The following is a 22,844-nucleotide window of genomic DNA, read 5'->3' as shown; positions in this document are numbered from 1 at the left end:
AGAGGCCGGGACGGAATCCCTGCAGCTGCCACGCAGGGGCAGAGGCCAGGACGAAAGGCTGGGAGACTCCAGTGGTCATTGCTCTCTGGGGCTTGGCTTGCAGCTCCTGGGTCTCTTGGGCAGAGGTAGCCGAGGTCGGGACAGAAGCCCTGTTATGATGCCGGGGACCCTGTGAGGAAAGGGGAGAGCTGGCATTATGACGGGGTCTGAACAACAGAGAACTTAGAAGAGGCTCAAGAAATGTACGTGGAGCAAGGAGAGGGAGTCAGATGGCAGCTGTGTGGATCCCACACTCAGACATGGGCCATGGGGAGCAGGCAGTGGGTACTCCGGGGGTTCAGAGCCCCTCCCAGGCGCTTGGCCCCACCAAATAGTCCCCACTCACCCCAGGCCCCAAACACTGAGTGCTGGGTATTGGCATGAGAGGCACACAGCCGATGGAGAAGTTGGGAGCTGGTGAGGAGGGAGGCGTCTAGGTGACTTGGGAGAGACAGAGCCATCCCCTTTTAGGAACACAGAGATGCCTCAGGATATATATCCAAGTGAAGAACGCAAAATACTGAACTCTGTCTCAGATGCTACTTTTTGCATAAGAAAGGGAGAATGAAATGTATATTTGGTGTTTTTAGTTTTTTTTTTTTTTTGAGACAGAGTCTCACTCTATTGTCTAGGCTGGAATGCAGTAGCATGATCTTGGCTCACTGCAACCTCCGCCTCCCAGGTTCAAGCAGTTCTTGTGCCTCAGCTTCTTGAGTAGCTGAGACTACAGGTGTGCACCACCACGCCCAGCTAGTTTATGTATTTTTAGTAGAGATGGGATTTTGCCATGTTGGCCAGGCTGGTCTTGAACTCCTGACCTCGGGTGATCTGCCCACCTTGGACTTCCAAAGTGTTAGGATTACAGGCGTGAGCATCGTGCCCGGCTCGAATATGCATCTGAAAAACAGAAACATTAGACCCCTAAGAACACCATGACAGTGCTTTGGCATCTCCATTGCCTCATGGAATCTCACTCTGACGTTCTTGGTTACAAGTGAGAATTTTTCACATGGGTGTTACTGTAGGTACGTATGTTGAGTAAATGAGACGTTTCTTGCTGTGTCCCCCAGGCTGACGTGATCCTCCCGCCTCAGCCTCCCAGTAGCTGAGACCACAGGCGCACATCCGCACACCCAGCTAGTGAGAGATGGGGTCTCACTATGTTGCCCACGCTGGTCCTGAACTTCTGGGTTTAAGTGATCCCCTGAGCTGTGATTGTGCCACTGCACTCCAGCCTGGGCATCAGCGTAAGGCCCTGTATCAAAGAAAAAATAAGCCAAGGACTGGGCCAGGCACGGTGGCTAACGCTATAATCCCAGCACTTTGAGAGGCTGAGGTGGGCAGATCACTTGAGGTCAGGAGTTCGAGACCAGTCTGGCCAACATGGTGAAACCCCGTCTCTACTAGAAAAATTTAAAAAGTGACTGGGTGCGGTGACTCATGTCTGTAATCCCAGCACTTTGGGAAGCCAAGGTGGGTGGATCGCGAAGTCAGGAGATCGAGACCATCTTGGCTAACACAGTGAAACCCCATCCCTACTAAAAATACAAAAAATTAGCTGGGCATGGTGGTGGGCGCCTGTAGTCCCAGCTACTCAGGAGGCTGAGGCAGGAGAATTGCTTGAACCTGGGAGGCAGAGCTTGCAGTGAGCCGAAATCACGCCGCTCCACTCTGGCCTGGCAACAAAGCGAGACTCCGTCTCAAAACAACAAAAAACAATAACAGCAACAACAAAAAAATTAGCTGGGCATGGTGGGAGATGCCTGTAATCCCATCTACCTGAGAGGCTGAGGCAGGAAAATCACTTGAACCCAGAGGCAGAGATTGCAGTGAGCCCAGGTGGTGCCACTGCACTCCAGCCTGAGCAACAGAGCGAGACTCAAGTCTCAAAACAAACAAACCAAAAAAGCAAGGACCGATGCTCAGGTCATCCAGTTTAGAATGCACTAAATTCAGTTTTGTGACGTTGCAAGTAACTTTTTCCTTCATCCCTTATTTCGTATGGATAACATTTATATGTTATAATTTCTGGTTTCAGATTTTGTACAGCGGCAATTTCTTACTCTCTGTGCAAGTTTTCTTCCCAGTCACGAGATATTTTGTGCAGCTACTTATCTCCAGGCCTTATTAAAAAGGTAGGTTCAGTCATTTCCTATTTTTCCATTCTGCTGTACGTTTCAGGTTTACGCAGCTTTCAGACCGGAAGGCCGAGGTCTGCTGCTGCCTTATGCCCATCTCAGGGGCAGCTCCTGAGTCAGGCTGGCTGTCAAGGCCACCTCTACTGTCTGCTTGGGCAGCCTGACTGCTGAGCGCTGCCTTTTCTTCTGTTCTCTGAGTGTAAAGTGAAGTCGTATGAAGACAGCTACACGTCTGTAGCTGTAAGGAAATAGATGTTGGTATTTATAGGAAAGATGAATTAAAAGATCAGTATTCACAAAAAGTATCTTTCTCTGGAAAGAAGAATTCTCATTCGTCTCGTCTAGTAAGTGTTCCTTACATTGTTCAGAAAAAGGAATTTTTTTTTTTTTTTTTAAAGATGGAGTGTTGCTCTGTAGCCCAGGCTGGAGTGTGGTGGTGCGATCTCGGCTCACTGCAGCCTCTACCTCCCAAGTTCAAGCAATTCTCCTGCCTCAGCTTCCCAAGTGGGTGGAATTACAGGCACGTGCCACCACGCCCGGCTAATTGTTTTGTATATTTTTTAGTAGTGACAGAGTTTCACCATGTTGGCCAGACTGGTTTCAAACTCCTGACCTCAAGTGATCCGCCTGCCTTGGCCTCCCAAAGTGCTAGGATTACAGGCATAAGCCACCGTGCCCGGCCCAGACAAAGGAATTTAAAGATGAGCATTGGAAACCCTGAATGTCAAAAGCAAAGGTGAAATGGCACTGAAACCAGTGTTGTCCTTTTATAGGATTTTAATGAATGCCTCAAGTATAAAATAGTGGTTTTTAGGCTGGGCTGAGTGGCTCACACCTGTAATCCCAACACTCTGGGAGGCCAACATGGGTGGATCATCAGGTCGGGAGATTGAGATCAGCCTGACTGACGCGGTGAAACCCCGTCTCTACTAAAAATACAAAAATTAGCCGGGCGTGATGGCGCACGCCTGTAATCCCAGTTACTTGGGAGGCTCAGGCAGGAGAATCGCTTGAACCAGGGAGGCGGAGCTTGCCAGTGAGCCGAGATTGCACCACTGCCCTCCAGCCTGGGCGACAAAGCGAGACTTCGCCTCAAATAAATAAATAAATAAATAAATAAATAGATAGTGGTTTTCAACTGCAGGCTTCACATCGGAATCACCTGAGAAGCTTTTGAAACTACAGATTCCTGGCCCCTTTCCAGATAAATTAAGTCAGAATCTGGGAGCAGCCCCTGAGGATCCAGGAGGCACGTATTTCCAGTTATTTCCTCTGAGGAACTTTACCTCTGGTGCCAAGTTTTTAAAGAAAACATGGTGTTGGAGCTTAGGAGAGGACAACATGGTCCCTACCCAGCGTGCTGGGCCGGAACGGCAGTCCTTGGAGCAGTCCAGTTATAAACATGGGAGGCTCTCGTCTCCTCAGGGGCAGAGATGGACACGGTCACGCAGCACTGATAGTGCGTCTCGCTTGTCCAGTGGTGTGCGCTTTTGGTGGCAACGCCATTCCTGGCAAAGGCCTAGAGATGGGCGGTTTCACGACCCAGGACAAAACCAGCCCTACCCCTGGGAGGCAGTTTTGTTCCTGCAATTCTGCTTCCAGACATTTAGCTCAAGGAAACAGTCAGATGGCAGGAAGGTCTACACATAGGCTCTTCCCTGGAGCGCTGTGCACAGCCATGACCACTGAGGGGCTCTGCACGCTTCCAAGGGCTGGACTGAGGTCCCGTGAACGTGGGGTTGTGTGTTGCACCCTCCCAGGGGCTGGACTGAGGTCTCCTGAACGTGGGGTTTTGTGTGGCACCCTCCCAGGGGCTGGACTGAGGTCCCCTGAATGTGGGGCTGTGTGTGTGGCGTGGCTGTTGATGGTCTGTTTCCACCTGAGCATTGGCTGAACCGTTCCCAGTGAAACTTGCATAATACTGTCTGTTTCAGTTTCAGTTCCTTGTGTTCAGATTGTTCTCAGAGGCCCGACAGCCTCTTTCTCAAGAGGACGCAGCCAGCCTTTCCTGGAGACCCTTGTACCTTCCTTCCGCAGACTGGCAGAGAGCTGCCCTCTCTCTCTGGACACACAGAACCTTCCGAGAGCTGTTGAAAGAGGAAGATGTTCATGTAGGTCACCGTTCCTTCCCCTGCGTTGTGCCACATCCTGAGTCTAGGGTTTGTGTGTGCAGACTGTCTCCTCAGAGGCAAGAACAGCAGCACCTAGGTGGTTTGATTGGAATCTTGACTGACATCATTGTGGGCTCATGTGCAGCTGTTAAGAAATTATACAGAGACTGGGCACAGTGCTCACACCTGTGATCCCAGCACTGTGGGAGGCCAAGGCGGGTGGATCACCTGAACTCAGGAGTTTGAGACCAGCCCAGGCAACATGGTGAAACCCCATCTCTACAAAAAAGGCAAAAAGTAGCTGGGTGCAGTGGGGTGCACCTGTAGTTCTAGCTGCTTGGGAGGCTGAGGCAGGAGAATCGCTTGAGCCTGGGAGGTGGAGGTTGCAGTGAGCCAAGATCATGCCATTCTGCTCCCGCCTGGATGACACAGTGAGACCCTGACTCAAAAAAATAGGCCGGGCACGGTGGCTCAAGCCTGTAATCCCAGCACTTTGGGAGGCCGAGGCGGGTGGATCACGAGGTCAGGAGATCGAGACCACCCTGGCTAACATGGTGAAACCCCGTCTCTACTAAAAAAATACAAAAAACTAGCTGGGCGAGGTGGCGGTGCCTGTAGTCCCAGCTACTCGGGAGGCTGAGGCAGGAGAATGGCGTGAACCCAGGAGGCAGAGCTTGCAGTGAGTTGAGATCTGGCCACTGTACTCCAGCCTGGGCAACAGAGCAAGACTCCGTCTCAAAAAAAAAATAAAATAAAATAAATAAAATAAAATAATAATAAATACAGAGAAACCCTGCTATACTTTCTGAGTTTCTCCCAACACAAACTTCTTTTATTTTTAGTGATATGTTCTTTGAGACAACGTCTGGCTGTGTTCAGTGGTGCAGTCTTGGCTCACTGCAGCCTCTGCAGGTTCAAGTGATTCTCGTACCTCAGCCTCTCCAGTAGTTGTGACTACAGGCACCCGCCAGGCGCACAGGAGTGAGCCTAGAGACGCTGAGTGGCGCCTCTAGGTTAGTAGTACAAAAACCTCAAGGTTATTGTACTACTTTTTCCTGCTTTTTTTGTTGTTAACTATGTTAGCTACACAAAAGTAAGTATGATGCTGTGTTTTGATGTGAGGAATGATGACCAGGCGCAGTAGAAAAAGAAAAGGAAGGAGGAGGCAGTGAATAGCTCTGTGCCCACCAGCAGCTCGGAGGGAACCTTCCTGTATTGCTCCTTTGGCTGTGCCGCATCTGCGGGTGTCCCTGTGCGGAGCTCGGCAGCTTCGGCCTTTACCCAGATGGGAGCGTGCGGCAGGAGTGTTGCTGCTTTTCCTGCAATGTGAGGTTTGGAGATTAGTCCACAAATCAACATAGTGAAATTAGTCCCTGTTGATTCATGGAACTGTTTTAAGATTTACAAACAGGAAACATGTTAACACGAGTCGGACACCATGGCTTATGCCTACAATCCCAGCACTTTGGTAAGCCAAGGCGGAAGGATCACCTGAGCTCAGTTCAAAACCAACCTGGTCAACATAGTGAGACCTTGTCTCTACTAAAATTTTATTTTATTTTTTTTTTGAGACGGAGTCTCACTCTGTCGCCCAGGCTGGAGTGCAGTGGCGCGATCTCAGCTCACTGCAAGCTCCACCTCCTGGGTTCACACCATTCTTCTGCCTCAGCCTCCCGAGTAGCTGGGTCTACAGGCGCCCGCCACCACGCCCGGCTAATTTTTTGTATTTTTAGTGGAGACGGGGTTTCACCATGTTAACCAGGATGGTCTCAATCTCCTGACCTCGTGATCCACCCGTCTCGGCCTCCCAAAGTGCTGGGATTACAGGCGTGAGCCACCGCGCCCAGCCCTGTGTGTGTGTGTGTGTGTGTGTGTGTATTTTTAGTAGAGACGGCATTTCACCATGTTAGCCAGGATGGTCTCGATCCCCTGACCTCATGATCCGCCTGCCTCAGCCTCCCAAAGTGCTGGGATTACAGGTATCAACCACCACGCTTGGCCTACTAAAAATGTTTTTTAAAAACTTACCTGGTCATGGTGATATGCACCTGCAGTCCCAGCCATCTGAGAGGCTGAGGGGGAGGATGCTGGAGTCCAGGAGGCAGAGCCTGCCACGAGCTACGATTGTATCACTGCACACACTCCAGCCTGGGCAGCAGACCCTGTTTCCAAAAATAAATGAAGGTATGCTACTGTGAATAGCTGTAGAATGTTGTTGTTTTCTTTTTTCTTTTTTCTTTTTCTCCTTTTTATAGATAGTTCTCACTCTGTTGCTTACTGCAGCCTTGACCTCCTGGGCTCAAGCGATCCTCCCGCCTCAGCCTCCCAAGAGGCTGGGACCACACATACGTGCCACCATGCCTGGCTGATTTTTAAATCTTTTGTAGAGACAGGGTCTTGCCATGTTGCCTAGGCTCAAGCAATCTGCTGGCCTCAGCCTCCCAAAGTGTGGGATTACAGGCATGAGCCACTGTACCGAGGCAATTTTTAAATGAGATGGAGTCTTACTATGTTGCCTAGACTAAAATAGCCCTTTTATACTTGGAAATAAAGGATTACAGTGGTAACATCTTTGTGCTAGGGAAATCTTGTAAGAAACAATTCTTGACAAAACTAAAGTTTCTTTCCTGTGGAACTCTCAGCTGCAATTTCATTATAACACAGGGACACGGAGGGCTGCGTACGAGATGAAATGACAAACTGTTTTATAAACCTGTGGGTGGATTGTGTGTTCTGTCCTCATTGTATTGAATTGCTCCCTTTCTCTCAGTTAACTTACCAGGACTGGTTACACCTGGAGCTGGAAATTCAACCTGAAGCTGATGCTCTTTCAGATACTGAACGGTATGTGTTGAAAAGAGCTACCCTGGCCGGGCGTGATGGCTCACACCTATAATCCCAGCACTTTGGGAGGCTGAGGCAGGAGGATCTCTTGAATCCAGGAGTTTGAGGTCATCCTGGGCAACACGGGGAAACTCCATCACTACCAAAAATAGAAAAGGAATTAGCCAGGTGTGCGGCACATGCCAGTCATCACAGCCACCTGGGAGGCGGAGCAGGAACACTGCTTGAGCCTGGAAGGCAGAGGGTGTGGTGAGCTGAGATCACACCACTGCATTTTAGCCTGGGCAGCAGAGTGAGATCCTATCCCAAAAGAAAAAGGAGCTTCCCTTTAAAATGTTAAACAGTTTTCTACATTGTCTTAAAGCCTATGTTTTGACATTTTATCCTCAATTTAATGTTTTGTTTAACTGTTAATCTTTGAGCACAATTTTAATTGGTTTTTTTTTTTTTTTTTTTTTTTTGGTGTCAAGATGTATTAAAGCGAAATTGAAAGAAAAGTTTCCACGTGGTGGGGGGACCCGGGAGGGTTGCCCAATTTCAATTGTTATTCCTTTATTTAAGAAACATTTACTGAGCTCCTACTGTGTGGTAGACACTTCTAGAGTGTTCTAGAAGCAGGGAGTATAGAAGGAAAGAGACAAGGCTGCTCATATGGCACCTTTGTATTGACGAGGGCAGATGTGGCACATTGAGGGCACCCACTTAGACTTCACCCTGCCCTGGCTGGGCTGTGGCTGCTCTCCAGGAGCTGTACACCTGTGTCCAGGCCCTGGCAACATGCAGGTAGACACAGAAGTAGATTAAAGGTAGGAATGAGCTCTGGAGATAGCAGACAGCAGGGCCGTGTGAGAGGAAGTGACCAGGCAGGAACAGAGGCTGGTGTGGGACGGGTGGCGCAGACTTTGAGGAGAGGTGCTGGCCTTGACATGGGGGCACCAGGAGGTGGGTAAATGAAGCACTGACCCCCGTAGGTCCCAGGGCTGAGACAGACCATTTGAGAGGTCAGTTGTGCTGTTCTGGGCATAGGAGTAGGGAGCCCAGAGGCCCTTGGGTTTGAGGGTGTGGAGGTCAGGGAGAGGGGAATGTGGTCACTGCAGACATGGGGCATCCTGCTGGGTACATGAGCCTCGGGGTGCCTGCCACACCCAGACTCAGGAGAGGGCTGGCATCAGCCACCTTGTGTTCCTCGTCCTTCTGGCCATCAGGGGCCCTCCAGGCACGTGCAGCACTGTCTCCTGCACCTGGATCCTGGCATCAGATTCTGGATGAAACCAATAGAAGTAACAGGAAAAGGAAAACGGGGGCCACAAAAAGAACAATTCGCTGCTGCCTGCGGCAAAACGGGTGCCGATGGTTCAGGCTTGTGCCAAGCCTGCTCTGCAGGTGCTTCCTTCACACACTCCCGTTTCTCCTCCTGGCTCCTCTCCGGGGTGGAATCTAAGGAGGAGGTCAGAGGGAGGCATTGGTCTGGTACGTGGGGTCGTGAGGACCTCTCCTTACCAGTCAAGTCACTGCTACCTGGAAGTTGTGTTGAGGTGTGTTCCTGGGATTTTCTTTCATTTCTCAATTACTTAAGTGATACTTAGATACATTCTGTGCCAGTTCCAGACAGTGTGGGTAGAGCACACACCCCTTAGCACTCACATTTGCATGGTTGCATTTTCCTCGTTGTGGCTCTTTCTGTGTAAATGGATTGCAGTATTGATGGTTCTGTGTACTGCAGATTTGCTTGTTTGTTTGAGACAGGGTCTCACCCTGTTGGCCAGGCTGGAGTACAGTGTTGCAGTCGTGGCTCACTGCAGCCTCCCTCTCCAGAGCTCACGCGATCCGCCTGCCTCAGCGTCCTGAGTAGCTGGGACCACAGGCGGGCACCACTGTGCCCAGCTAATTTTTTATTTTTGGTAGGAATGGGGTCTCCCTATGTTGCTCATGCTGATGTCAAACTCCTGGATGCCAGCGATTCTCCCACCTTGGCCTCCTCTCACAGTGCTGGGATTATAGGTGTAGCCACCACGGTTTTGAGTGAGTGTGTCCTGGAGCCCTTTGCCGTCCATATGCACAGAGCCCACAGTCTGGACGCAGGTTGCTTCACCATCCCCTGCTGGTGGGCCTGTGAGTAGCTCAGGTGCCCTCAGGTGACTTTACAGCCTACATTTTGGTGCTTGCCTGTTCTGTTCACCAAGCTCATCCGCTGTGTGGCCAGCAGTTACCCAGTGGGATGTCATCCTGAGTGGCCTTGGATCAGTGGAAGGGGGGCAGTTCACAAAGGCCACTCCTGAGACCAGGCCTTTCCCACAGCCCCAGGCACCCCACCCTGCAGAGAGTGAGGTCTCATTCCTACTCCGAGGTCCCGAGCCGCCAGTCTCAACCCAGCTCTCACTAGTGCTGTGTGTGCCTTGCTGTAGGCCTACTCCCTGGTTGTGAGGAACTGCTGGTCACAAAGCATTTCTCAGAACTGATGTCAGTGTTTGCTGTTGCAGGCAGGACTTCCACCAGTGGGCGATCTATGAGCACTTTCTCCCTGAGTCCTCTGCTTCAGGAGGCTGTGACGGAGACCTGGAGGCTGCGTGTACCATTCTTGTCAACGCTCTGATGGATTTCCACCAAAGGTTAGCAGCACACACTGTAGTAGGGTTCCCTAGAGGAACAGAACTAATAGGGTATATACAAAGGGGAGTTTCTGGCCTTGCTGGCCACCGATTAGATGGTGCCCACCCAGATTAAGGGTGGGTCCGCCTTTCCCAGCCCAGACCCAAATGTGAATCTCCTTTGGTAACACCCTCACAGACACACACCCAGGATCAGTATTTTGCATCCTTCAAACCAGTCCAGCTGACACTCAGTATTAACCATCACACACCAATGAGGCCTTACTTGGAATCATGGCAGCTCTAAGAATACATTTTTCTCTCACTCCAGTTGTGTTACGCAAAGTACACTCAAGCATATCACATAGCAAATCTAAGTCAGTATAAAATAAAGGCAAGCTTCCTTAATCGGTTGTTTCTTTATGTGTATAGACTTGTTAAGAGCAACAACTTTGGGCCAGGCGTGGTGGAATTACACCTGTAATTCCAGCACTTTGGAAGGCTGAGGTGGGTGGATCCCCTGAGGTTAGGAGTTCGAGACCAGCCTGCCCAACATGGTAAAACTCCATCTCTACTAAAAATACAAAAATTAGCTAGGCGTGGTGGCGTGCACCTGTAGGCACAGCTACTTGGGAGGCTGAGGCAGCAGGATTGCTTGAACCCAGGAGGCAGAGGTTGCAGTTAGCTGACTGGACAACAGCAAGACCCGTCTCAAAAAAAAAAAAAAAAAAATGGCAACAACGTTGTTTTTCTGTTCTGTCACCTGGTATTCACGGTGAGCAGGTGTGAAGCATGGCACAAATGGCCTAGCAGATACCGGGCCTCTCTCCATCTGAGAGGGATTCTCAGGACAGAGCAGTTCCTAAGGTGTTGCGTGTGGGCCAGAAGGATGGACGGAGTGTACCTGGGGCTGTCCAGGCTTTGTTCCTAGCGGCCCTTGCCTGCAGCTCCAAACTATTGTGTTACAGCTTCAGCATTCAGTACAGATGGCAAGTGTGTATGCACCTTCCCTCCATGTCCCCTGCCTGTGGCAACCATGAATCCATTTTCTGTTCATGGATTTGCCTTTTTTGCATATTTAATATAAACAGAATCACATAGTATGTGGCCCTTTGTGTCTGGCTTCCTTGGCTGAGCAGAATGTTTCTGAGGCTCATCTGTGTTGTAGCACATATCAGCACACCCCTCCTCCTTATGGCTGACTGACGCTCACAGGTGTGGTGGCTGTACCAGCACACCCCTCCTCCTTATGGCTGACTGATGCTCACAGGTGTGGTGGCTGTACCAGCACACCCTTATGGCCGACTGACGCTCACAGAAGGTGTGGAAGCTGACGCACCTCTACCATGGGTGACATCCCGTTAACCCTACTCCAAGAATGCCTCCTGAGATTTCCCATTTATCTGCTGTTATCTTAAATCCCACTCTTAGGTCAAAACAACCTTGAGGCCGGGCGCAGTGGCTCATGCCTGTAATCTCAGCACTGACAGGCCAAGGCAGGCAGATCATCTGAGCTCAGGAGCTCGAGACCAGCCTGGTGAAACCCTATCTCCACAAAAAAAAAAAAATTAGTCAGGCATGGTGATGCATGCCTGTGGTCCCAGCTACTCATGAGGCTGAGGTGGGATTGCTTGAGCCTGGGAGGCAGAGGTTGCAGTGAGCTGTGATAACACCACTACATTCCAGCTTGGGTGACAGTGAGACCCCATCTCAAAACAAAAAAAAACAAATTTTCCACCTTAAATCCAGCGGTTAGCTTCACAGAGCGTTCTTGCTTTTCCCCGAGGGGTTAACTTCAATAACCCTTCCCTGTGGTATAGAAGCCCCACCTGGGGTAACACTGCAGGATGCATCATCTCTCTAGGCTGCCCAAGACATGACTTCTGTCTGTAAGCCTTAAACATTCCTGTCTGAGAAACTGGTTCTTCAGCCTCTTTCTTCAGCTTCCCAGCTTCCCCAGCCTTTATGGGTAGGTTTGCACAGAGCTGCTCACTGCAGAACAGAAGGATCAGCCATATTTTGTTTATCCATTCACTTTGTTTGTTTGAGACAGAGTCTTACTTTGTCTTATATATTTATTTTGAAACAGGGTCGGTCTTTGTCACCTAGGCTGGGGTACAGTGGCAAGATCTCAGCCCCCTGCAGCCTCAACCTCCTGGCTCAAGTGATCCTCCTGCTTCAGCCCCTCAAGTAGCTGGGACTACAGGCATCACCTCACCTGGTGGCTGATTTGTAATTTTTGTAGAGATGGGGTTTCACCATGTTGGCCAGACTGGTCTCGAACTCCTGACCTCAGGTGATCTGCCCGCCTCGGCCTCCCAGTGTGCTGGGATTACAGGTGTGAGCCTCTGTGCTAGGCTGGACTTGTTGATGGCCATCCTAGTGGGTCTTAAGTGCTATTTCATTGTGGTTTTGATTTGTACTTCCCTGATGGGTAGTGATTTTGAGCATCTTTTCATTTTCTTATTGGCCATTTGTAGATTTTCTTTGGAGAAATATCTATTCATATCCTCAGCCCATTTGAAAACCGGGTTACATTCATGTACTGCATAACAGTGTTTTGGTTAACAACAAGCCACATATATGACACTAATTCCATAAAGCCATAGTTTTTTTGTAACTTTTTTTTTAAGTTGTGTTTTTACTGTACCTTTTCTATGTTTAGATGCACAAATACTGTTGTGTTCCAGTTGCAGTATTCAGTAGAGTTCTATGCTGTGCCGGTTCATAACCTGGGCGCAGTGGGCCATGCCATGTGACCTAGGTGTGCGGGGGCTCTGCTGTCTAGGTCTGTGCAGCAGGCTATGCCATGTGGCCTAGACGTGCGGGGGGTCTGCTAAGTCTGTGCAGTGGGCCACGCCATGCGGCCTAGGCGTGCGGGGGTGTCTGCTGTCTAGGTCTGCGCAGTGGGCCATGCCATGTGGCCTAGGTGTGCGGAGGGCTCTGGTCTGTGTCGGTGCACTTTGATGTTCACGTGAGGAAACCACCTAAAGATGTGTTTCTCAGAATGGATCCTTGTCATTAAGCAGTTCATGACTGTATTTATCTTACTGAGTTGTATGAGTTCTTTATACATTTTAGATAAAGTTCTTATCAAATATATGATATGTAAATATTTTCTCCCATTCTGTCAATTCTCTTTTCACACTCTTGATCGTATCCTTCAATGCACAAAAGTTTTAAATTTTTATAAAGTCCAGATCATCTGTTTTTAGTTTAGCTCTTTAGGATTTTGATCCATTTTGATGGATCAAAAAACATTTTGGGCCAGCCACGGTGGCTCACGCCTGTAATCCCAGCACTTTGGGAGGCTGAGCCTGGGGGATCACTTGAGGTCAGGAGTTCGAGACCAGCCTGGCCAACATGGCGAAACTAAAAAAATACAAAAACTAGCCAGGCATGGTGGCAGGTGCCTGTAATCCCAGCTACTTGGGAGGCTGAGGCAGGAGATTTGCTAGAACCTGGGAGGTGGAGCTTGCATTGAGCCGAGATTGTGCCACCGCACTCCAGCCTGGGAGACAGAGTGAGAGACTGTCTCAGAAAAAAAAAAAATTGTGTGAGGTGGTCCAGCTTCATTCTGCTGCATGTGGCCACGCAGTTGTCCCAGCACCATTTGTTGAAAACATGTCTTTCCCCACTGAATGATCTTGGCACCCTCGTCAAAAGTGAGGTGGCTGTTCGTGTGAGGATTTATTTCTGGCTCATTGTGTCCCTTGGTCTGTATGTCCGTGTGCACTGCACCATTTGGATGACCGAAGCTTTGTAGTGGGTTTTAAAATTGGGAAGTGTGAGGCCTCCAACTTTGTTCTTTTTCAGGATTGTTTTGGCTGTTCTGGGTGCTTTGTAGTTGCATCTCATTTTGGGATGGGCTTGTCAATGTCTACAGAAGTAGCTGAGATCCTGATAGGGCTGCTTGTGGGGCAGTGAGAGCGTCTCCTTTCACTGTGAATCATTTGTTGCTAATGTATGGAAACAACACTGATTCTTGTGTATTCATTGGCCCGAGTCATTTTTTTAGCTCTTACGAGTGTTTCTGTATCGATTCCTTAGGGTTTTGTATATATAAGATCATATTTGGCCGGGCACGGTGGCTCACGCCTTAATCCCAGCACTTTGGGAGGGTGAGGTGAGCAGATCACCTGAGGTCAGGAGTTGGAGACTAGCCTGGTGAACATGGTGAAACCGCATCTCTACTAAAAATACAAAAATTAGCGGGCCGGGCGCGGTGGCTCAAGCCTGTAATCCCAGCACTTTGGGAGGCCGAGACGGGCGGATCACAAGGTCAGGAGATCGAGAACATCCTGGCTAACACGGTGAAACCCCGTCTCTACTAAAATACAAAAAACTAGCCGGGCGAGATGGCGGGCGCCTGTAGTCCCAGCTACTCGGGAGGCTGAGGCAGGAGAATGGTGTGAACCCGGGAGACGGAGCTTGCAGTGAGCTGAGATCTGGCCACTGCACTCCAGCCTGGGCGACAGAGCGAGACTCCGTCTCAAAAAAAAAAAAAAAAAAATTAGCCGGGCCAGTGATGGGCTCCTGTAATCCGTTACTTGGGAGGCTGAGGCAGGAGAATCACTTGAACTCAGTGGGCAGAGGCTGCAGTGAGTCGAGATCATGCCACTGCCACTCTAGCCTGGGCGACAAAGCGTGAAACTCAGTCTCAAACAAAAAAAACAAAAGGAAGATCATATAATCTGTGAACAGAGATAGTTTAACTTTTCCTTTTCCATCTGGATGCTTTTTCTTGTTGAATTGCCCTGGCTTGAACTCCCAGGGCAGTGTTTTTTGTTTTTTGTTTTTTTGTTTTTTCTGAGACGGAGTCTCACTCTGGCACCCAGGCTGGAGTGTGGTGGTGCGATCTCGGCTCACTGCAACCTCCGCCTCGCGGGTTCAAGCAATTCTCCTGCCTCAGCCTCCCGAGTAGCTGGAATTACAGGCACCTGCCACCACGCCTGGCTGCTAATTTTTGTTTGTTTGTTTTTGAGACAGTTTCGCTCTGTCTCCCAGGCTGGAGTGCCATGGCATGATCTCACCTCTCTACAACCTCCGCCTTATGGGTTCAGGCAATTCTCCTGCCTCAGCTTCCCGAGTAGCTGGGATTACTAGTGCCTGCTAACACACCCGTCTGATTTTTTGTATTTTTAGTAGAGATAGGGTTTCATCACGTTGGCCAGGCTGGTCTTGAACTCCAGACCTTAGGTGATCCGCCTGCTTCAGCCTCCCAAAGTGCTGGGATTACAGGTGTGAGCCACTGTGCCCGGCCTAATTTTTGTATTTTTAGTAGAGAAGGAGTTTCACCATGTTGGCCAGGATGGTCTTGATCTCCTGACCTCAGATGATCCGCCAGCCTCGGCCTCCCAAAGTGCTGGGATTACAGGTGTGAGGCACTGTGCCCGGCCCCAGTGCAGTGTTGAGTAGAGGCAGTGATGACACTGCTTTGAGTGTAGAGAGGACATCCTTGTTGCCCCTGATCTTAGAAGAAAAGCTTTCAGTCTTTCCTCATTAAATTTGATGTCAGCTGTGGGTTTTTCATACATGCCAGGTACCAGATTGAGAAGATTCCCTTCTGTTCCTAGTTTATTGAGTGTTTTTATCACAAACGGATGTTAAATTCCATCAAGTGCTTTTTCTGCATCTGTTGAGATAATCCTGTGGTTTTTGCTTTTTATTTTATTGATAACTGCGTTATATTGATTTGGGGATGTTAAGCTCTCCTTGCAATCTTGGAATAAACCCCCCTGGTCATGGTACATAATGTTTGTATTTCCTGGGTTGGGGTTGATAGTATTTTGTGGCAGTTTTTGTTGTTCATTGTTGACTAATGTGAGGTCACACTGTCAGAGAAGCACAGCCATCACTCCACTCTGGAGGCAGGAGAACTGGGAACTCCAGCACTATTAGGCGATACTGAGGAAGATTTTATTGTATTTTCTTTTCAGCTCAAGGAGTTATGACCGCTCAGAGAATTCCGATTTGGTCTTTGGTGGCCGCACAGGAAATGAGAATATTATTTCCAGATTGCAGGTGAGTTTGAGGATGCCACAACTCAGTGCGTTCACTTCATTTAAGCTGTGTCCTATTAAGATGTTTATTATAGTCTGGGCGTGGTGGCTCATGCTTGTAATCCCAGTACTTTGGGAGGCCGAGGCTGGTGGATCACCTGAGATCTATACAGGTAGACAGCATGTACCCTGTGTGTTCACTGTCAGTCAACAGGCGTTTGCTGGTGCTGGCCACCCATGTGTCTTCTGTGCCAGGCCCGTCTTCCCCTCCCCCAGCACTGGGGCCTCCTAACTCCTTAGCCAGATGCTTTCCCTAGACCCACCTGGCTCCTCCTCAGTGAGACCATCTGGTTATTCCTCTTAATAATAATAATAATAGTAATTATTATTATTATTATTGGGACAGGGTCTTGCTGTGTCACCCGGGCTAGAGTACAGTGGTGCGCTCATAGCTCACTGCAGCCTTGACTTCCTGGGCTCAAGCAGTCCTCACAGTGTGCACCTGAGTGCACCACCACACCCAGCTGATTTTTTGTAGAGATGGAGTTTTGCCATGTTGCCCAGGCTTGTCTCGAACTCCTGGGCCCAAATGAACCACCCATCTCGGTCTCCAAAATAGTTGGATTATGGGTATAAGCCACTGCACCTGATCTTTTTTTTTTTTTTTTTTTTTTTTTTTTTGTGACGGAGTCTCGCTCTGTCACCCGGGCTGGAGTGCAGTGGCCGGATCTCAGCTCACTGCAAGCTCCGCCTCCCAGGTTTACACCATTCTCCTGCCTCAACCTCCCGAGTAGCTGGGACTACAGGCCCTCCGCCACCTCGCCCGGCTAGTTTTTTGTGTGTTTTAGTAGAGACGGGGTTTCACCGTGTTAGCCAGGATGGTCTCGATCTCCTGACCTCGTGATCCGCCCGTCTCAGCCTCCCAAAGTGCTGGGATTACAGGCTTGAGCCACCGCACCCGGCCCTGATCTTTATTCTTCTTTAAAAAACACAGCCGGCTGGGCACGGTGGCTTATGCCTGTAATCCCAGCACTTTGGGAGGCTGAGGCGGGTAGATCACTTGAGGTCAGGGGCTCGAGACCAGTTTGGCCAACATGGTGAAACCGTGTTTCTACTAAAAATACAAAAAAGTAGTTGAGCATGGTGGTGTGTACCTACAGTCCCAGCTACTCGGGAGGCTGACTTAGGAGAATCAACCGAGCTCGAGAGGTCAGGATTGCACTGCTGCCCTCCAGCCTGGGCAACCGGACTGAGACTGTCTCAAAAAAAAAAAAAAAAAAAAAAAGACTTGTGAGGCAAAAATGATGTGTGGGGTAAAATGTTAGCCCGAGGTTAATCTGGGTGGAGGGCACATGGGTGTCCTTGTGCTGTTTTTTTTTGTTTGTTTGTTTGTTTTTGAGACAGAGTCTTGCTCTGTCACCCAGGCTAGAGTGCAGTGGTGGGATCTTGGCTCTCTGCAATCTCCACCTCCTGGGTTCAAGCGATTCTCCTGCCTCTGCCTCCTGATTAGCTGGGATTACAGGCGCCTGCCACCACACCCAGCTAATTTTTGTATGGCTAATTTTGTTGGCCAGGCTGGTCTTGAACTCCTGACCTCAGGTGATCCACCTGTCTTGGCCTCCCAAAGTGCCGAATTACAGGTATGTGCCACCATATCTGGTCTTCTTTTTGTTTTTTCTTTTTTTTTTTTTCTTTTGAGATGGTAGTCTTGCTCTGTCGCCCAGGCTGGAGTGCAGTGGCATGATCTCAGCTCACTACAAGCTCCGTCTCCTGGGTTCAAGCCATTCTCCTGCCTCAGCCTCCCGAGTAGCTGGGACTAAAAGCACCCACCACTACGCCCAGCTAATTTTTTGTATTTTCAGTAGAGACGGTTTCACCGTGTTAGGATGGTCTGTCTCCTGACCTCATGATCCGCCTGCCTCGGCCTCCCAAAGTGCTGGGATTACAGGCATGAGCCACAGCGCCCGGCTGTTTTTTCTTAATTGCAAAGCAGTACTCTAACTCCTGGGCTCAAGGGATCTGCCTGCCTCAGCCTCCCAAAGTGCTGGCATTACAGACGTAAGCCACAGCACCCAGCCTGCACTGTTCTATATTTGCAATTTCAAAGTGATTTCCAGTTGAAATAGTTTGCCCCAATTGTTCCTTCTCGCCCTGTCCCCTGTGGAGACCTTTCCCTGACACCGCGCCCCCACCCCGTCAGGTACCCGACTGGCTGGGCAGTGAGCCCCGAGGCCTTCCCGTGCCAGCATCCTCCTCTTTTCCAGGAGATGGTAGCTGAACTGGAGCTGCAGCAGGACCCCTCGGTGCCTTTCGGCCACACGCCTTCCCAGGGGCACTTCCTCTTTGGGATTTTCTGCAGACGACTCCAGGCTCTGACAGGCGGTTGGAGCGTGGCTGCCAGCCTTCAGAGACAGAGGGAGCTGCTCATGTACAAACGGTAATAGCTACTACCACCTGGGCAGGGCAGCATCTCATGACGGTCCTAGAGTTTCTTTGTAGCGAGTTTGTTTCCCGTTACTTACTTGTCTGTGTGTCCCCATCCCAAGCCTGTCCATCTCTGTAGCACTTGCCACAGAGAGGAGGATCCAGAGGGTTTAAAGTACTTTTGACTAAAACCTTCCGGCTGAGCGAGGTGGTTCACGCCTGTAATCCCAGCAGTTTGGGAGGCTGAGGTGGGTGGATCATGTGAGGTCAGGAGTTTGAGACCAGCCTGACCAACATGGTGAAACGCTGTCTCTACTAAAAATACAAAAATTAGCTGGGTGTGGTGGCGGACGCCTGTAATCCCAGCTACTCGGGAGACTGAGGCAGGAGAATTGCTTGAACATGGGAAGCAGAGGTTTCAGAGAGCCGAGATCGTGCCATTGCACTCCAGCCTGGGCGACGGAGTGAGACTATCTCAGCAACAACAAAAAAACCTTCCTGCTCAGATGTGGAGGAACGTGGCAGAAGGAGCTCCTGTCAAAGTAGGGAAAACTGTTCAGAAATGCCCAAAGCAGCTACATTTATAATAAGTGTGAAGTCATTAAATTGAAGTCATTTAATTTTACAGTCGTAGGGCACTGCTTCACTAGACAGACTGGTGCATCACCCACTTGGTTATTACGTAACTGTTAGAAGTTGTTTGGTAACACATTTTGAGTGCAGGGGTCCAAGCACGGTACAGGGGAGTTGGGCTCGGAGTGCAGGCTTTGGATGGGACAGAGGCACACAGGCCAAGGCTCCGGTTCCAGCAGGGGCCCTGGGTTTCAGGGTGGTGGTTGCTGCTCTGAGAGTCTGAGCCCTTGGGAGGGAGCAGAGTATAAGCTGTGCGGTCGCCACAGATAGAGCCCCTTCTTTCCAGGATCCTCCTCCGCCTGCCTTCGTCTGTCCTCTGCGGCAGCAGCTTCCAGGCCAAACAGCCCATCACTGCCAGATGCAAGCAGTTCTTCCACTTGGTCAACTCTGAGATGGTAGGTGCCCCGTGTGCGTGCGTCCGTCTGATCTGTCAGTGCCTGTGGCACTGGCAGCAGCTCTTGCAGCCTCCATGCGTGTCCTGAATTCACCGTGCAAATTACTGAAGAAAGGGTTCAAAGTCAAATAGGGAACATTGTCTGGAATGCTGTGTGAGGGAGGCCCCTACCCACAGCCAGGACGACGGCCAGCACGTCACCAAACCAGCTGTAGGTTGCCTTCTCCAAAGTTTAATTCCTTCAGTTTCCCTCAAGTTTTAATAATTTTGACGCATGGAATCGTACAGACCATTTTGTGTGCCACACACCTCAGTTCATTTATTTCTAATCTCAACATGCTTCACGTGTGAAAAAGCCTTGTGGTGATCTGACTAGTGCTGTTGCCTGCCAGGCAGCCCCATTATCTTTCATTTTAGACACTGCCCAGTGTGAGTTGCAGAATGATGTTAACCAGTAGCCAGGCACAGTGGCTCACGCCTGTAATCCCAGCACTTTGGGAAGGCGGGGGGATCACGTGAGCCCAGGAGTTCAAGACTAGCCTGGGCAACACAGCAAAACCCTGTTTCTACAAAAAATAGAAAAATTAGCTGGGCATGGTGGCGCATGCCTGTAGTCCCACCTACTTGAGAGGCTGGGTCAGGAGGATTAATTGAACCCAGGAGGCAGAGGTTGCACCGAGCCAGGATCCCGCCACTGCACTCCAGCCTGGGTGACAGAGCGAGACTGTCTCAAAAAAAACGAAGTGGCCCTTGCTGTGGGGATGGGTCAGTGTCAGGGACCCAGTTGGTCAGAGCTGGGGAGATAGATGCTTGTTTTTGAAGATGCACAAATGTGTGAGAGGTGGAATTCACGTTCCATGCCAGCTCCGGAGCATTTGATATTTTTATTTATTTATTTAGGAAGAAATTTTTTTTGAGACAGAGTCTTGCTCTGTTGCCTGGGCTGGAGTGCAGCGGCGCAATCTCAGCTCACCGCAACCTCCACTTCTGGGTTCAAGCAATTCTCCTGCCTCAGCCTCCTGAGTAGCTGGGACTACAGGTGCCCGCCACCACACCCGGCTAATTTTTGTATTTTTAGTAGAGATGAAGTTTCACCAGGTTGGTCAGGCTGGTCTCAAACTCCTTGACCTCGTGATCCACCCACCTTGGCTTCTTCCCAAAGTGCTGGGATTATAGGTGTGAGCCACCGTGCCCGGCCTTGTGTAGCACTTTAAAATGTGACAAGGAGAGCAGAGGACATGACACTAGCAAAAGCTTTAAGAAAATCACTATGGTTTCCTTTGAATTCTTACGAAAGGCTGTTTTTCGGAAAGCTCTCAGAATGGCACGTGACAGCAGACAGACGGGTAAACACCACGGACAGCACTTGGTTCGTGAAGGATAGAGGAACCAGAGGATGGCTGGGCCGTGGGATTAGTGTCATCCTTACCATAGATCTGGGCTTCGGGTGCGTCCCCTTCCCTGTGGCCGCTTGTGCCTCCCTGGCTTCTTCCTGGAGCCTAGAAGACTGTTTGGGCCAGAGTTGCTGAGCTGCAGGATCTGGCTGCCCAGGGAAGCCGTTAAGTTTCAGGACAGCATGGCCAGGGCTCCAGGCCCGGTCAGCCAGGAGCACCATCCGTGGTGGCCAGGCCAAGCCTTAGTGAGTGTTTTTCTTACAACAGAATCTGCACAGCAGCCACTCTGCACACTGGTCTCGCCTCGCTTCCTGTAGCCTTTTCTTACCTGCCTTGAACTCTCTTGCAGAGAAACTTCTGCTTCCACGGAGGTGCCCTGACACAGGACATCACTGCCCACTTCTTCAGGGTAAGCTGCTCCCTTAGCCCCTTCCTTGGCCTTCTCAGAATGCTGGGGGTGGGTCCTCCTGTCAGCTTCCTGCGAGTTCCTGCACTCCACTGGTTGTGGGTCCTCGCAAACCGCCAACCTCCTGGTGCGTTCTCTCCTGCAGGGCCTCCTGAACGCCTGTCTGCGGAGCAGAGACCCCTCCCTGATGGTCGACTGCATATTGGCCAAGTGCCAGACAAAATGCCCCTTAATTTTGACCTCTGCTCTGGTAGGCCAGCTGTCTTGTCGGGAGTTTTGTTTTGGGGCTGAGTGGGAGACTCCACAGCTGCCTCTGGCGTCTCTGCAGCGCTTCTCCGTCAGGGGTGTTATCATCTCAGAGAAAATGCGTCAGGAGACATGGAGGCCACAGTTAAAGATGCCAGCTCGCAGCAGATGAGGGCCGCATGTCCTGAGTTCCTAGAACTGTCCCCGCCCCCACCGCCCCTGCCATGGGCACCCTCAGGACTTTTCCCCTGTGGACCCCGCTCAGACCCCACGGGCACCTTCGTGTCCACAGGGGTGCAGGGCTTGTTTGTTCACTGTCTTGGGTTACAAATTGGCTGGAGGCTGTACGGTGGCTGCCTTTGCCCCCTCACGAGAGCACAGCCGTGGCCCACTGGCGCCCACCTATGCTTTCTTGGGACTTCGGAGCAGAGACTTCACCTCAGCTCCCACCAGAGCTCAGCAGGCTCCCCTAACAGCCCAGGGTCCCGGGAGTGGGAGGGGGCAGCATTTCCCTCACTTTCATGACGGCTCACTTAGTCCTGAAGACCACAGCTGTCGCCCTCCCTTCTCGGTTATCAGGGACACGAGGGCCTTTTTCTCCCGCAGCACAGCATGTTCCCCAAGGAGCTCCCCAAGCTGCATTTGCCCCGAGTTGTAGCTCGGTTAGTGGAATTCACGATAAATGAACTCTTCCATGTTTAGAACACCAGCTCTCAGCTGAGGACATCGAAGGACCAGGCATTCCCAGCTCAGGGGCAGTGTGGTCCTTTCACCGTTTCATTAGGCCAGGCTCTTCCTTCTCCAAATTCCACGTCTTCCATGAGTGTGGGTAATAATGCCTCATGGAACTGCTGTGAGCCTTAACTGAGGTAAAAAGATACTGGCTTTGGAGTTCCAGAGCGCAGGCTGAGTGTGGGCCCGTGGTGGCCTGTAGGAGCGCTGTGGGCTTGTCATAGCTGTGGCAGCGGAGGTGTGTCCACCCCAGCCCCCCTCATCTGTGTCCTGCTCTCTCTCTAGTTGTGGTGGCCAAGCCTGGAGCCTGTGCTGCTCTGCCAGTGGAGGAGACACTGCCAGAGCCCACTGCCCCGGGAACTGCAGAAGCTGCAAGAAGGCCGGCAGTTTGCCAGCGAGTACGTGTGGGTGGTGAGGACGGGGTGTGCCTGCCCAGATGCACTTTGGGACCTGCTCGAGGTCATCTCCTAAACACCCTGGCTTGCTTGAGAAAAGCGGTGTGGGCAGCGTCTTGTGTGAGCAGGGAGAAAAGAACCGAGTTCTTGTGGCAGTGGGCGCCTGTAATCCCAGCTGCCCAGGTAGTCCTTTGTTCTCTGTTCTAGGAGGGAATTGCCTGATCCAGTCACAGGGCCAGGCAGGGAGACCTGAGGGAAATAAGGCGTCTTCTTCCAAAACTTACGCAGCTGGGGCCCAAGAGCACAGGGCAAGGTGGACAGGACCAGGCCGGCTGCCTCCTGTCAGCAGGAGCTCTCAGAGCGCCAGGATGCGCTAGGGGCAGTACCAGCACCTGCCCAGACTCTCACGTGGACCTGGGGGTGCTGAGGGATGCAGACCTAGTTTCTGATGGTCCTGAAGCCCTTCTGTGTCCTCTGATAGAAAGGCAAGCCCCAAAG

The 22,844-nt window shown here is 50.7% G+C and overlaps 1 protein-coding gene across 1 annotated transcript in view; it reads left to right on the top strand.

The window, feature by feature from the left end:
- The window catches only part of LOC111553803 (FA complementation group A), a 60,660-nt gene that overhangs the window by 33,599 nt on the left and 4,217 nt on the right, over positions 1-22,844 (top strand). Inside the window, exons 21-30 of the mRNA XM_026447390.2 lie at positions 2,078-2,174; positions 4,112-4,288; positions 7,059-7,132; positions 9,613-9,741; positions 15,660-15,744; positions 17,987-18,159; positions 19,066-19,174; positions 20,917-20,976; positions 21,119-21,223; positions 22,237-22,349. Coding sequence (XP_026303175.1) covers positions 2,078-2,174; positions 4,112-4,288; positions 7,059-7,132; positions 9,613-9,741; positions 15,660-15,744; positions 17,987-18,159; positions 19,066-19,174; positions 20,917-20,976; positions 21,119-21,223; positions 22,237-22,349 — 1,122 coding nt within the window. The remainder of the gene's footprint in view (positions 1-2,077; positions 2,175-4,111; positions 4,289-7,058; positions 7,133-9,612; positions 9,742-15,659; positions 15,745-17,986; positions 18,160-19,065; positions 19,175-20,916; positions 20,977-21,118; positions 21,224-22,236; positions 22,350-22,844) is intronic.

Source organism: Piliocolobus tephrosceles, chromosome 17 (genome assembly GCF_002776525.5).
Source record: "Piliocolobus tephrosceles isolate RC106 chromosome 17, ASM277652v3, whole genome shotgun sequence".
Taxonomy (NCBI): domain Eukaryota; kingdom Metazoa; phylum Chordata; class Mammalia; order Primates; family Cercopithecidae; genus Piliocolobus; species Piliocolobus tephrosceles.
This window is presented reverse-complemented; position numbering and strand designations above follow the sequence as displayed.